The following is a 13,588-nucleotide window of genomic DNA, read 5'->3' as shown; positions in this document are numbered from 1 at the left end:
GTGAAAGGAGGAGTATCCCATACTTACATTTCATTTTAAAGAAAACAAGAAAAAAGGAGGAGAAATTGTAATATTTGCTTTGTTGGTGTTCTGCCTGTAAAAAGTCCAAGCTTATTTTATAAAAAGGCTTTGAATCAAAGCAAGACATTCCCTCCATAGAGGTATGTACACTTGTTGAGAGCCAGCAGTGAAAACACTGCAGAATTGTTGTATCTTCTTGTCACCACAGAGCTGTTTTTAGTGACACTGCCATCTTGAACTAAATAGTGAGTGATTGTTTCTTGGAAGACTAGACCCAAGCTTTCTTTGCTACTAAGTAGTAAGCGTCTTGGGCTGTCTTGATTGTTCAGGCTGAAATGTCTTTTATGTGGAACTGACATGTAAGTCAGTCCCAGGAGTATCTCGGGTATCAGTTCAAGAAACACTCTTCAGTGAAGTTGTAACACCAGCTGTATTTTCTCTTAGACAGTTGGGCTCCAGTAAATAACAGGATTTAGTAATTGTCTTAACTTGATAACTCCTGCTCAGAGTATTTTGGTAGAAACATTTGTACGTTATTAAAATTTGCTTGTCTAATTGCCAAAACATGTCTGTTTTGTAGGACCTGCTGCAAATCCGATCCTATGTATATGCAGAAGAACCTAATATTGACATACATAACTTTGTGGGGACCTTCACAAGGGTAAGTCTTGCTGACACAAGCTTGAAATGAACATAAGGAAGAAGCATTGAAATGAACGTGGTGAAATACTGTAACAGGTTGCCTGGAGATCACTGCAGGAGGGTTGGACAAGGTGATTTTTGAGGGACCATTCCAACTCACTGCAATCTGTGAATCTGAAATACATAGTGTTTGCCATGCAAACCTGCTGAATGCTACCAGTGTCATAGTTTGTCAGGAGAAGGAGTACAGTCTGTCTGCTATTCCTTGTCTGTCTTGGTTTGGTGGTTTTTTGGTGTGTTGTTTTGTTGTTGTTGTGGTTTGTTTCCTTTGTAAAATCTGTTAAAGAAATCTGAAACAAAAATACAATTATTTGAGCTGTGACTTGGAGACAATGTTATAGGCTATGTGGGATTAAGGACCTTATTCTGAAGGTATTAGATCTAAGTAATCAGATGGAGATTTGTAGTTGTATATTCATGGTACCTGTTCAGAAGGACATCTGGACCACCATGGACTCTCTGGGATTAAAATCTTTCAGTTGTGATAAGGCAGGGGATTTTACCTGGCTCAGGCAATAGCAGTCTTAGTTCTGAATCCATTGGATTTTTGCCTTCACTTGCATGTAACACATACGAACTCAGTTCTATCTCCTCCCTATTTCAGAGGGCAGTGTCTCAGAGCCACTGTGAAATATCACCATTAGAAAAGATATGTTTTTAATGTGCTGGGAAGATGCATTGCCTGCTTCAGTCAAAAGGTTGGGTTGTTTTCATCTCAGTGAGGTTATGAAAAGTTTGAGAGGTTCATCTAATGCCTTTGGGGAGTTTTCAGAGGATAAATGGGTTTGTAACAAACAGGAGACAGGTACTGCTTTTCAGCAGTTGTCTGCTTGTATTTTAGTTCAAAAATGTAGGTTTTGCTCTCTTACCTTTATGTGGCATGTTTTAACCTAGTTAAAAGTGCTGGCACGGCAGAGGTGTTGAGTGGCTTAGGGAGGCAGTTCCTGTATAAAATCTGCACAGACATTGATTTGCTTCCTTATGCAAAGGTACACTTGTGTAGAATTAATCTTTTGGTGCCTGAGAGGAATTATGCTTTCTTGTGACTGTCCTCTGGTGCATATGAGATGACTTCCCAGACACCACTGAGCAATGCAAGCAGATACTCGGTGAGATCTTACAGTAGCAGGAGAAACATTATTAATCTGCATGAGCCAAGTGAAGGAACGTTTTCCTGTAGTCCCTTGGGAGCTGCTGACAAACCTCTTCCTCAGGAGTCATAAATGAGAGACTTCAGCAGACAGAGGTGTCTTAATAGATGGTTTTCCCACCACCACCACCCTTCTGCTCCACTGAAACGAAGTGCTCACATTCTTAATCCAACCAGAGATTTACCTGGGGTTGTGAAAATGTTCCATCTTATCAAGGAGCCTCTACCAACGCTCCCAGCATCCCATGTGTGTGTTTGCTTTCACCCTGTTGTAGGAGGACAGTGACCCTTCAGTAAATGAGAGTTTAAGCATCGAAAACACCCTGTGGGCCAGCACAGTGATTGCATCAGGTAAGATGGAGACATGTGCAGGTTTTTTTCTTTTAAAGAGAATATGTTAACAATTTTTAAAGGTCTTCTTGTAATGGAATAATAATCTCCATCAGTTGGAGAAATTAGCAGTTGGAATGAAGTTTCCCACTTGTCCTGACACCTCTGGGGAGCTGAGCTGACATCTAATTGCCTCTTGGACGTTTCTAGATGAGAAGGAATTGGAGTGGCCTTTGGGCACTTCTTTAGCATCTAGGACCAGAATAGCACTTAATTGCTCTCTGCATTGACATCCTAATCTGTAACAGAAATGGTGTCAAATAGATTCTGGTAACAGAAGCTAAGATGAAAGATTTCCAGGTAAGTGCTTCCATTGAGTTCATCTTACATACTTTCAAAAAGTCAAAAAAGAAATTCTTTGACAGATTTCAGTTTATATATACAACAAGGCCTGAGATTAATCAATGCTCTCTTGTAGAGGCTTGTCAAAGTAAAGGCCTTGTTACTCCCATCCAGCATGCTTGCAAGGTTTGCAGGGTGGTGTCTGGGGAGAGGGAAATTCTCTTCACAGTGCATTACCTAGATGTACATGGAATAATAATGGGAAGGAACATGAACTTTGAAAGATTTTTGATTGTTTGTTTTTTTGTGAAGCATTGAAAAGCTTTTGATTTGCTCTTTTAAAGGAAAACCAGTGGACAAATTTTATTGCTTTATGTTTCTATCTAATCTTGCTCTGACTCTTTAAAATGTATTGCAGTGTTACCACAGTGCTGTGACCAAGGGATAGTTAGAATATAGTTGTCCAAATACAATTTAATCAAGTATGTTTAAATGCTTGTAGACTAGTAACCTTCCTCCTGCTTGAGAGGGTACAACAAAGGGCTAGAGAGATGATTAGGGGACTAGAACATCTCTCTTTCTCAGCCTTTCTTTGTGTCTTGTGGCTTCTTAGCCTGGAGAAGACACGACTGACAGCAAGTCTTACCAATGCATATAAATACTTAAGAGTGGGAGGATGGGACCACAGTCTTTTCAGTGGTGCCCAGTGACAGGACAAGGGGTAACAGGCACAAACTAGAACGTCGGAGTTTCAGCTGCACATAAGGAAAACCTTCTTTACCTGGAGGGTAACAATAACAGAGTGCTGGAATAGGCTACCCAGAGAAGTGGTGGAATCTGTATCTGGATGATTTCCAGAGGTCACTTCCAACCTCTGTGATTCTGTGAAGAGTGCTGCTGAAGTCAATCCTGCCTTCAGCACTCTCACAACCGGTGCCTGCTGAGGATGAAAGCTTTCCCCTGCTGTACACTCAGTTGTGTGTTGTATTCAGGTGGTAGAGGCATTTTCCCCAAAGTAGGGCACATCACACACTCTGCTCCACCTGGTCACTACTTCAGTTGTGTTTAGAAGTCATGGGTGTTCTTGGTATATGCATCAATGCATGGAAGAACCTCCTCTATGCCCAAATGGATTCACTGTTTGAATCCAATCCCCTTCTGAATGAGTTATTTGTAGATAGACATCTTTGTGAGTTCAGTTAGTAGGAATAACATTTGCAAATATCTTCACCATTTCAAACAGTTTATGCAATGGATCCTGTTTTGAATGGCCATAAAACAAGAAGCAGCACTCTTTTTGTACATACCAGTGTGTCTTTGAGCTGTTGTCTAGCTCTGACAGGTTTTCCCTCTCGTTTTGACTGAGTTGGTCAATATAATACTCATTTTATTTCTCCTATAGCAATAATAAATAGCATGTCATAGATTATTTCAGTTAGGAAAAAATGGGGATATTATTTTCCTTCCACTGTAAGCGAAAGCTGCCAGGTTATGGTGATGCCATCTCACTGGGGTAGCCTTTGCTTGTAAGATGAAGCAGAGCTATGTGGCTTTCTCCATCTGCTGTAGTAGGAATGGGCCTGACTCTGACTGCTTGTGGTTCATTTGGAGTAGCTGTGCCATCTGCTGATCTGAATTGTGATGATCTTACACCACCTGCCATCTGGCTCCAGTGATTTGTTGTTAGTTTTTGTTGGTCAGGCTTCTTTTTTGGCTTGGTGGTGTTTTGTTTCTCTTCTTTTAAAGAAATGTTTCCCAGTATATTTTTAGAAACTACCTCTTTTGAATCAGGCTTATTTAAAAATAATTTACTTGCAACTTGTTAAAACTTTGATTGTTAATGGGAGCAGGGGAATAGCAGAGTGTAAAATGGCAATATATTTGCAGGAGTGTTTTGGGTCTTTTCCCCAGTGTTGTTTTTCTCCATTTTTACAGACCCTTAATATTTTCTAGTAAAAAACTATTAGACTTAGGCAATAGCAGCTTTTAAACCTGTTACAGTAGGTAGCTTTTTTGTTTTTTTAATGTCTTTTTGCAATGTATTTAGGAGAAACTTGTAGAAAAACAGTAGTATATGGTGCTAAAATGCATTATGTTTCTGCAAGAAGAAAAGGAAGAACTTTGTTGCTCTCAACTCTTTTAGCAACTGTGGGACATGGCATTAAAATACACTGATCAGCTCCATCTGTTACAGTAAGGTAGGAGTTGGTATAGTTTGCCATTTAGTGGGCACAGCAATTAAATACTTAAAACTAAATTGTGGATTTTAAAGGTAATTCTGGCTTTGAAAGCCACTGGAGTTTTACTCTGGTTGTGGCAACCTGCACCGATAAAGGACTGTAGCCCAGAGCACTGCTTTTGCACACAATGAAGGATCACTATCTGGTGTAGGATAAACTTACCCACACCTAACTGGGACCCAGAGTGGTGGGAGGAAACCTAAGAAATCCTCCATCCTTAGCAACTTTTATTTGTAGTGAGGAGAGACAACAGATATTAAAAGGAGGTCATGAAAAGTGAAGAGAACGAAGGAGTTGACTTCTCTTTCTATGCACATCAGTTAATCCAGTCTGTGATGCTGCATCAAGTCACAGAATCGCAGGGTTACAGAATGTAACAGAATGACCTCAAAAGGTATCCATTCCAACCCCCCTGCCAGAGTGGGATCACCTAGGGTAGGTCACACAGGAACAGATCCAGGCAGGTTTTGAAGGTCTCCAGAGAAGGAGACTCCACAACCTCTCTGGGCAGCCTGTTCCAGTGTTCTGTCAGCCTCACAGTGAAAAAGTTTTTCCTTATGTTCATGTGGAACCTCCTCTGCTCCAGCTTGCAGCCATTGCCCCGTGTCCTATCACTGGACATCACTGAGAAGAGCCTGTTTCCATCTTCCTGACACCCACCTTTCACATCTTTATGAACATGAATGAGGTCACCCCTCAGTCTTCTCTTTTCCAAGCTAGAGAGGTTCAGCTCCCTCAGCCTTTCCTCATAAAGAAGATGTTCCATTCCCTCTCCAAGCATACAGGCAATATGGTTGTAAACTTACTAGCGTTTTGTGGGATGTCTTCTGTACAAACTCTGTCTCATAGGTTTTAAATTTCAGGTCCTGACTTTTTTAACTTCTGATTGCCATTATTTCTGAAACTAACCTGCTAAAAATCCTTCCCAAGTGCCAGTCCTTTGGATCCAACAAGTATTTTTATGGAGAAAACAAATGGAGGTTATTTTTCTCCAGCGGATCTATTCTCTGTTTTATTTAGGTACTGTTGTGGGAGTTGTTCTTTACACTGGAAGGGAACTGCGCAGTGTGATGAATACTTCAAACCCAAGAAGTAAGGTATGGTGAGGAAATAGCCTTATAAAAAGGGCTAGAAATTGATCATTTAAAAAAAAGACAATCCTTCCAAATGCTTTATGTGCACACTATAGGAACAGCTTCATAGGAATAATGATTCAGATCATCCAGCCATTGATTTAAGGTAGTTACCCCAGCAGAACTTATTTTCCTTATTTTTTGACTGTATTATACGTGTGTCTTCTCACTTTTAAGATTGGTAAAACCATTGTTTTGTGTGGTTATAGTGAGATAGTTCCAGTTAGAACAGGAAAGCTTATTGTGCTGCATTTTTCTATGATAGCAAAGCTAAGACAAGAGGCAGAGGTGTTTACATAGTCTGCAGCTTTTGGCAGCATAAAGTCCTCTCTTACCTCTTCAGGCATTACTTAGCTTCCAGATGATAAAAGTTTTATTTAATAAGCTGGCAACAGTATTGTTTATAAATTTAAATATGTTTGTAGTGTTTTTAAAGAGGAGAAGTTGGCTAGTGGGGCATGGCTGTTTGGATGTGGCAGTTCATTCCCTTTGTGAATACTACATTGAGCTAACATCTTCATTTGTGTGCTTGGAATGTGTCTCTCGTTTCTTTAGATTGGTCTTTTTGATTTGGAAGTGAACTGTCTTACCAAGATCCTGTTTGGGGCTCTCGTGGTGGTCTCACTTGTCATGGTGGCCCTTCAGCACTTTGCTGGTCGCTGGTATCTTCAGATCATAAGATTCCTCCTTCTGTTCTCAAACATCATTCCCATTAGGTAAGGCAACTGCTAATTCCTCCCAGTGAAATATTGCTTGCTTTGTGTCCTCCTCCATGTTTCTAGTATGAACAAGCATCTAAATTCTTACCTGTTCCTCATTTGACAGCGAGCAAATAGAAATCAAATTACTGTTCAGACAGAAGGATTGCTTTATTGTTTCTGCTGAATTTAGTCAACATATTCACCCATTCACAAACTCTAACTCAGGATGTGGACTAGTTATTTTAGGCCCCTCTCTTAGTGTTTGGCCTTCGGTTACTTTGATAAGAGCAGAGGAAAAAGTGGGAAAGGAGGGTTATTTATACAGCATGTAGAGTAACAGGACCCAATTACCTTTCAGAGGGGACTGAAACTTTAATTGTACTTTATTAGTAGAAGATTGTTACTTTTGGTGTAGGTCTGGGATTCGTTTCAGTTCCATTTTTAGCCTGTTGCCCTCTACTACTCCTGCTGTCCTTACTTGTCTTTGTTCATCTCCCCCTCAACTTACATCTGTTCTTCTCAACATAATTTGATCATTTCTCTGTGAATTACAGTGCAGCACTGTACCATCCTCCCTATTTGCCACCTGACCACTTTGAATATACTTGTCCTGAATCACCCTCTGTGGCAGCTTAAATTTAGCTGCCAAAGATATGTCCTCTTGTTGCACTCTGGCAGTTCACAATGATGATTTTTTTTCCCTAGAGTTTTAACTAGTGATGCAATATCTTTTGCTTTTTCCCCTTCCTCCCACATAGTTTACGTGTGAATCTGGACATGGGGAAAATTGTCTACAGCTGGGTGATCCGCAGAGATTCCAAAATCCCTGGGACTGTGGTTCGGTCCAGCACTATTCCTGAGCAGCTGGGGAGGATATCTTATTTGCTTACAGACAAAACAGGTATCTAAGTAGAAAAAAAAATACAAATTTGAGTCACTGTGTGTTGTTGCTTGGATTTTGTTACTCTCTGGCTGCCCAAAAATGTTTAATGTAAGATTTCTTTGGACTAGAAGAAATATGCATTTCCTGTCACTTGCATAATATGATTTAATCAGTTGCTGTAAAAAAAACCCCAAACCAACCATAACAAAACCTGCAGTGTTTTTGTTCTGAATGTACTATCAGTAAGATAGAACAGTAATGTTATGCTACTTCAAAGAGCACTTACAGTGTGTTTTTTAAACCAAAAGCTGAGGGTAAAAACAAAATAAACCCCAACTTTCTATGGTTAGTTTTCAAAGCTAGGTGAAGATGGCTTGCACATGTAGGCAAAAATGTAGCATAGGTCTGTCTGCTGCTGTCCATACACCTTTCAGTGTAAACTTGATTTCAGGAGATCTAAGCTGTAATGAAGAGCATGATCCAACATAAAATTCCACCCCCATTGAAGTTGTTTCCAGTTTTCTTTAGTTCCAAAAGAACCAGACTTACGCTCGCAGCTCTTGCTGGCATTGACTTAGGGATAAATCTCATTCTTATTTAGTTGCACAGTGATATGCACCACTACTTCCCAGGAGAATATAGTATAGTAGTATCAGTCAGGGTTGGAAGGGACCACAAGGATCATCTAGATCCAACCCCCCTGCCATGGGCAGGGACACCCCACACTAGATCAGGGTGGCCAGAGCCTCATCCAGCCTGGTCTTAAACACCTCCAGGGACGGTGCCCCCACCACCTCCCTGGACAACCCATTCCAGGGCTTCACCACTCTCATGGTGAAGAACTTCCTCCTCACATCTAGCCCGAATCTCCCCACCTCCAGCTTCATTCCATTCCCCCTAGTCCTGATATCCTGAGAAGTTCCTCCCCGGCCTTCTTGTAGGCCCCCTTCAGATACTGGAAGGCCACAATTAGGTCACCTCGGAGCCTTCTCTTCTGCAGACTGAACAGCCCCAACTCCTTCAGTCTGTCCTTATAGGAGAGGTGCTCCAGCCCTGTGCTCATCCTTGTGGCCCTTCTCTGGACATGTTCCAGCACCTCCACATCCCTCTTGTAATAGGGGCTCCAGAACTGGACGCAATACTCCAGGTGGGGTCTCAGCCGTCAGATTTGTTTAATACTGTCCTTTTGCTGACCTGAGCCTGTGCAGTGACAGCTTCTGGCCCAGTTTCTCTGGAATTGGGGTGCAACAAGGACAAAAATGTGTGCTGAGGAATAGGTGTGTTGGTTCCCACTGTTTCTGGTACTGCTTCTGTTACAGGAACTCTTACACAGAATGAGATGGTCTTCAAGCGACTTCACCTGGGAACAGTCGCTTATGGCCTGGACTCCATGGATGAAGTGCAAAGCCACATATTCAGCATATACACACAGGTAGAATTAAATTGCATTACTTAACTCTGTTCACAAAACAGTTTTGTAGGTCACTGGGCTAGTGGTGAATTACTACATCAGGGATCTGCTTGTTAATATATGCTTTTCAGAAAAATCTGAAGGTGTTTGGATGCTTAATACATAAATATTACCATGATTGCTTATTGCACTCACAGATTGCTTCATATCCCCCAGTCTTTAACTGCCACAGCACACAGACAGATCTGCAAATGTGAGTGTATGGTGCCTGTGCCTAGTTACTGAGGGCTGGCTGTAAAATAGCTTACTTTCATGTAGATATTCAACACTTACAGCAACCACAGCATTTGCTTTGTTGAAAAATTGGCACTGGGTAATGTTTAGTGGATTAAGTGGCGGTTTGAAGTGCTGTGTACTAGGGCAATAACAAAGGGAGAAGAACCATCAGTATTTGGTAAGCAGTAACAGAGTATCTACCAGTATCCCTGCTTTTAAGCCTGGTGGTTTAAATAGAAAAATGGTAAAAGTGGGATTCTTTCACTAATGCACCAGTGTGATGTCTGCTTTGAGAGCTATCTACACCTAAAGAAGGCAGCTAAGTCAACATGTCAAGTATAGAACAGGAAAATCCTGTTTCAGGAAGTCCCTACTTTGCATTCCTCTTCCAGTATCACAGGATGAGCCAGGATATAAAAACTTAGACTTCTTAGACTTCTATTTCAGTTTTTTTAAGATAACCAAGTAATGCCATAGGACTTGTCTGGGTGAGCAAAGTGTGTTCCTTAGCATGTTACATTGGACAAGATGCTGGTGAATTGAAACTTCCTATAGATACATTCACTTCATTTGTAAAACAAGGGATGAGGTTTTACTGAAAAATATTGCTACCTTTAGGGGAAAAAATAATCAGCTGTCAGTGGCTGATTGTTCCAGCTACCTCAGTGAGTGCTACTTAAAAATGGTAAGAATCACTATTAATTATGTGGTCTCAGAAGCATTATTTGTCATTTTCTCTTAATGACCATTCCCTCAGATAGAAATACACTTTTTCGTTACTTACTGACAAATAGATTCTTCTTCATTTGTAAAATGTGATTCCAGAGATGCAATCTGCAAACATTAGTGATGGGCTACTGCTCCTATGTCTCAAGTCAAGCATTTTCATTTCTCAGTAGCTGTTGAATTGCTTCGTTCCTACAGAAGTAATTTTGGAAGGGCCCCTGTTTTCCCTTGCGCATGCACACTCAATGCAGTGAACTGGGGTTTTTACATCACATTGGTTTTGCTTTGCTCTAGAAACTTTAAACTGCACTTTATAGATCCCCCAAAAGGTGAAAAATGAAGCCAGCATTCTTGCCTGGAAAAAGACACCATGTGCTGTCAATGGGGCTTTTATTTTTGGACTTTGTTCATGGCAGTAAAGATGCAAAGCTTGACCTCAAAGATCTGTTTGGTGGCATAGCCCTTACCTTGGCAGACTCTCAGGCTACAATGCATTTTTAACTAAGCATGTGATAGTTAAATACCTGATATTTTGAATAATTATCTTTTTTACTGGCATGTGTCCCAAGTACCTTGCATCTCATCTGGCCAACTCTCTTTCCCTCCTTTGCTTCTGCAGCCTTCTTAGCACCTGGTTCTTCCCTTGATGTTGAGACTCTTAAAGGAGTGAACTCTGCTTAAAACAAAACAAACAAAAAAAAAACCACCACAACCCCAAAAAACCCAAACCAAAACAACAACCAAAGAACATCTCTCACCAAAGAACCAACATCTCTCACACACCACACAACTCCCCCCCCCTTAAAACAACCACCAGATTTCAGATTTATTTGCCCTCATTTTGTACTCAAATCTCCAGAGAAAACTTGACTAGTGGTTAATTATTTGCCAAAGTATTCAATATCTGTCAAGAGGGTGACTGACAAGTCCAGTGTGTGGCTAGTTAAAGCTCATTACAGAGCTGATGAGCAGCAATACTAAATTTTGCAGGTCTTATGTTTCCTAATCATTAGTGTGGAAAATAGCAAGTGGGATTATGCTGGTAAAGGTTGTCTCATAAAATGTTTATAATTACCAAGTGAGATGCCTTATAATGAGAAGCATTTGCTGGCAGTGATTCATTTTGAACTGTAGTTCTTATTCTTTGCTTTTATTTTTACCATGTTGTGGCCTTTGACCTGGAAGTGAAACTTTTGTCCTCTTGACACTAAAGGTTAACAGAGCAGGAAACTAGATCACTGTGTGTCCCTTCTTCAACCACTATAATTTAGTAATTGTGCAATTATCTGAAGACTCCCATTCTGATACTAAAAATAGTATTAAAAATTAAATGAATGTCATTAAGATTTTCCAGGTTCATATCAGTCATCTGTTTTCTGTTTTCAGCAATTATATTCTCTTGCACATGAAACCAAATTGACTTTAAATTTTTGGAGTTGCTGGTGACTTCTATGACAGAAAAAGTGGTTTCAATGAGTCCTCTGACTTTGGTCTTTCACCAGTTGTTGTTTGGTGGATCTGCAACAGAGTCTTTCTCTCAGTGTACTGTTCCAAAAAGTTAGGTTAATCTTTTGGGGCACTTTAGTCCACCTGTAACAATGATCAAGAAGTTGCATTACACTGGGGTATGTTCCCGGTGGTGGTCTGAGTTAAGGTGTATCTCACTCCTGGGGATGTAAGAGGCTGTACAGCACAGCTGTCACATACAAGGTCTTCACTGAAGTAAAAACTGAAGTATATTTTTTCCCCCTGCAATAAGACTTTACTCTGCTGTCCTTTCTGTATAAGCAATCTCAGGACCCACCTGCTGTGAAGGGCCTTACTTTAGCCACCAAGGTGCGTAAAACCATGAGCAGCCGCGTGCACGAGGCGGTGAAGGCAATCGCGCTCTGCCACAACGTGACACCAGTGTACGAGTCCAACGGGGTGACAGACCAGGCTGAAGCTGAGAGACACTATGAGGACTCCTGCAGGGTGTACCAGGCCTCCAGTCCTGATGAGGTCAGTATCCATTTCTGTGTAAAAAAATAAAACAAAACCACAACCAACCAACCAAAAACCCCTACCAAAAAATCCCTGACCAAACAAACAAAAAAATCCACCACCACCAAAAAAACCAACCAGACAAAAGGCAAAACCAAAGCACAACAAACCACCCAAAACCAAACAGACAGAAACTCCCTTGCTTCTTGCTGGAAAAAAATTGTTTGCTGAAAGTATTCCAGTCTAGTGAAGGGGATAATATTGTAATGCTTTTATTGCGCCAATAACTCAAGAATAGACCAGAAGTGCCCTCTCAGCTGATGCACTTCAGCCAGATCTGCCTCTCTGCCTGAGGCCACAGAGCTCCATCGTGATCAGTGGTGACAGACATCTGCTCCATGTGCATGAGGCAGACCTGGAGCCCAAGTTAATTTTGCCAAGTGAAGTATGTGAGACTTTGTCTCTGAGTAGAGCTGTGCCCTGCCACTTCTCTTCTGGTGCCCAGTCCAGCCAGGGCTACACAAGGTGCTTCAGTAGAGGGAAACTTTACAGCTTTGCAGGGACTCACTGGAGACTTTTGCTGAACACTCCACAGATCAGGTTCAATCCAGGGCTTACATTTAAAGTGCTCTTTGCCACACTGCAAAATCTGTAATTAAGACTCTTGTTCCCTTCTGTGATGAAGACAGGAGGAATAAAATATGGTTCCATGTATTGGCTGTGCCACTTGAGTACATCTTCAGCACAACCAAGGTAAACCAATTTGTTTCCTATTAATTTGTACACTTGCTCTGGGACATGGACAGAGACTGAAGTTTGAATGTACCCATAAGGATCTTACTAACAGTATGGAATCCTAGCAGCCATTTGCATCTGATAATAACCTTTTCAGCTTTGACATCAGAAGAGAAGCTGGATTTCCTTATGGTTAGAGATGAGAAATTGCTTGCATAGCAATAAATGTATTCATTAAAAGCCCAGCTATGTGAGGGTTTTGAGAGTGGTGCATGTGTGACTGATAGGCTGGCACACAGAGTCAGCTTCCTCATTTCTTGTACGTTCAAAATATTCCCTGTCATGGTTTTCTGCCAAAGTAGGCAATTCATTCATTTCATATCATGTATTCTTGGCTTTGCTTTACAATAGTTTCATCTTTGCCTCCACTCATGTGCCTACAGTGACAACACTTAGTCCTCCCTGGCTTTGGAGCTGGTGAGCAGTGTGCATGTGTGTCCTCTCTACTGCACAATCTAGGCCAATGTTTTACTCATCTGCTTTTCTCCTCTGATGTGTTGCTCTCTCCTGTAAAGACAGCTTACAGAAAGCAACTGCCTTTGGATTGAAATGAGTTCTGAACAATTTCTAGATGGTTTTTTTTTTGTTCCTAAAGCATTTCTGGGCTATTTTTGTACAGATCCTCTGTTTATTTACATGATTCTGTGGTGTTTTGTGAAGGCACTGATTTTCCTTTTTCTCCCTATACTGTTTTGTCTTTAAAATATTTATGCAGCACTTTGTCTCAAATACCCAGGGGATTATTGTTTGTTTGTTTTACTCTAGCATGATAAGTAATCTTTCTCAGATTATTGTTTAAATTATTTTTTTCCTTTCTTGTGGTGTCTCAAGTAGAGAATTACAGCAGGCTCAGAAATCAGATATGCTTTGCTGCACTGAGGAAATCTTGTCTGTA

General features: G+C 40.9%; 1 protein-coding gene across 1 annotated transcript in view; it reads left to right on the top strand.

Annotated features, from left to right (window-relative positions):
- Positions 1-13,588, top strand: part of ATP9A (ATPase phospholipid transporting 9A (putative)) — a 64,053-nt gene that overhangs the window by 21,804 nt on the left and 28,661 nt on the right. Inside the window, exons 8-14 of the mRNA XM_068149945.1 lie at positions 602-682; positions 2,149-2,224; positions 5,806-5,882; positions 6,474-6,634; positions 7,378-7,520; positions 8,822-8,934; positions 11,704-11,916. Of these exons, the coding sequence (XP_068006046.1) occupies positions 602-682; positions 2,149-2,224; positions 5,806-5,882; positions 6,474-6,634; positions 7,378-7,520; positions 8,822-8,934; positions 11,704-11,916 (864 nt within the window). The remainder of the gene's footprint in view (positions 1-601; positions 683-2,148; positions 2,225-5,805; positions 5,883-6,473; positions 6,635-7,377; positions 7,521-8,821; positions 8,935-11,703; positions 11,917-13,588) is intronic.

Source organism: Melanerpes formicivorus, unplaced genomic scaffold (genome assembly GCF_026170545.1).
Source record: "Melanerpes formicivorus ecotype bairdi unplaced genomic scaffold, bMelFor1.0.p_v2 SCAF_19, whole genome shotgun sequence".
Taxonomy (NCBI): Eukaryota; Metazoa; Chordata; class Aves; order Piciformes; family Picidae; genus Melanerpes; species Melanerpes formicivorus.
The sequence above is the reverse complement of the archived record's forward strand: the minus strand, read 5'-3'. Positions and strand labels throughout refer to the sequence as shown.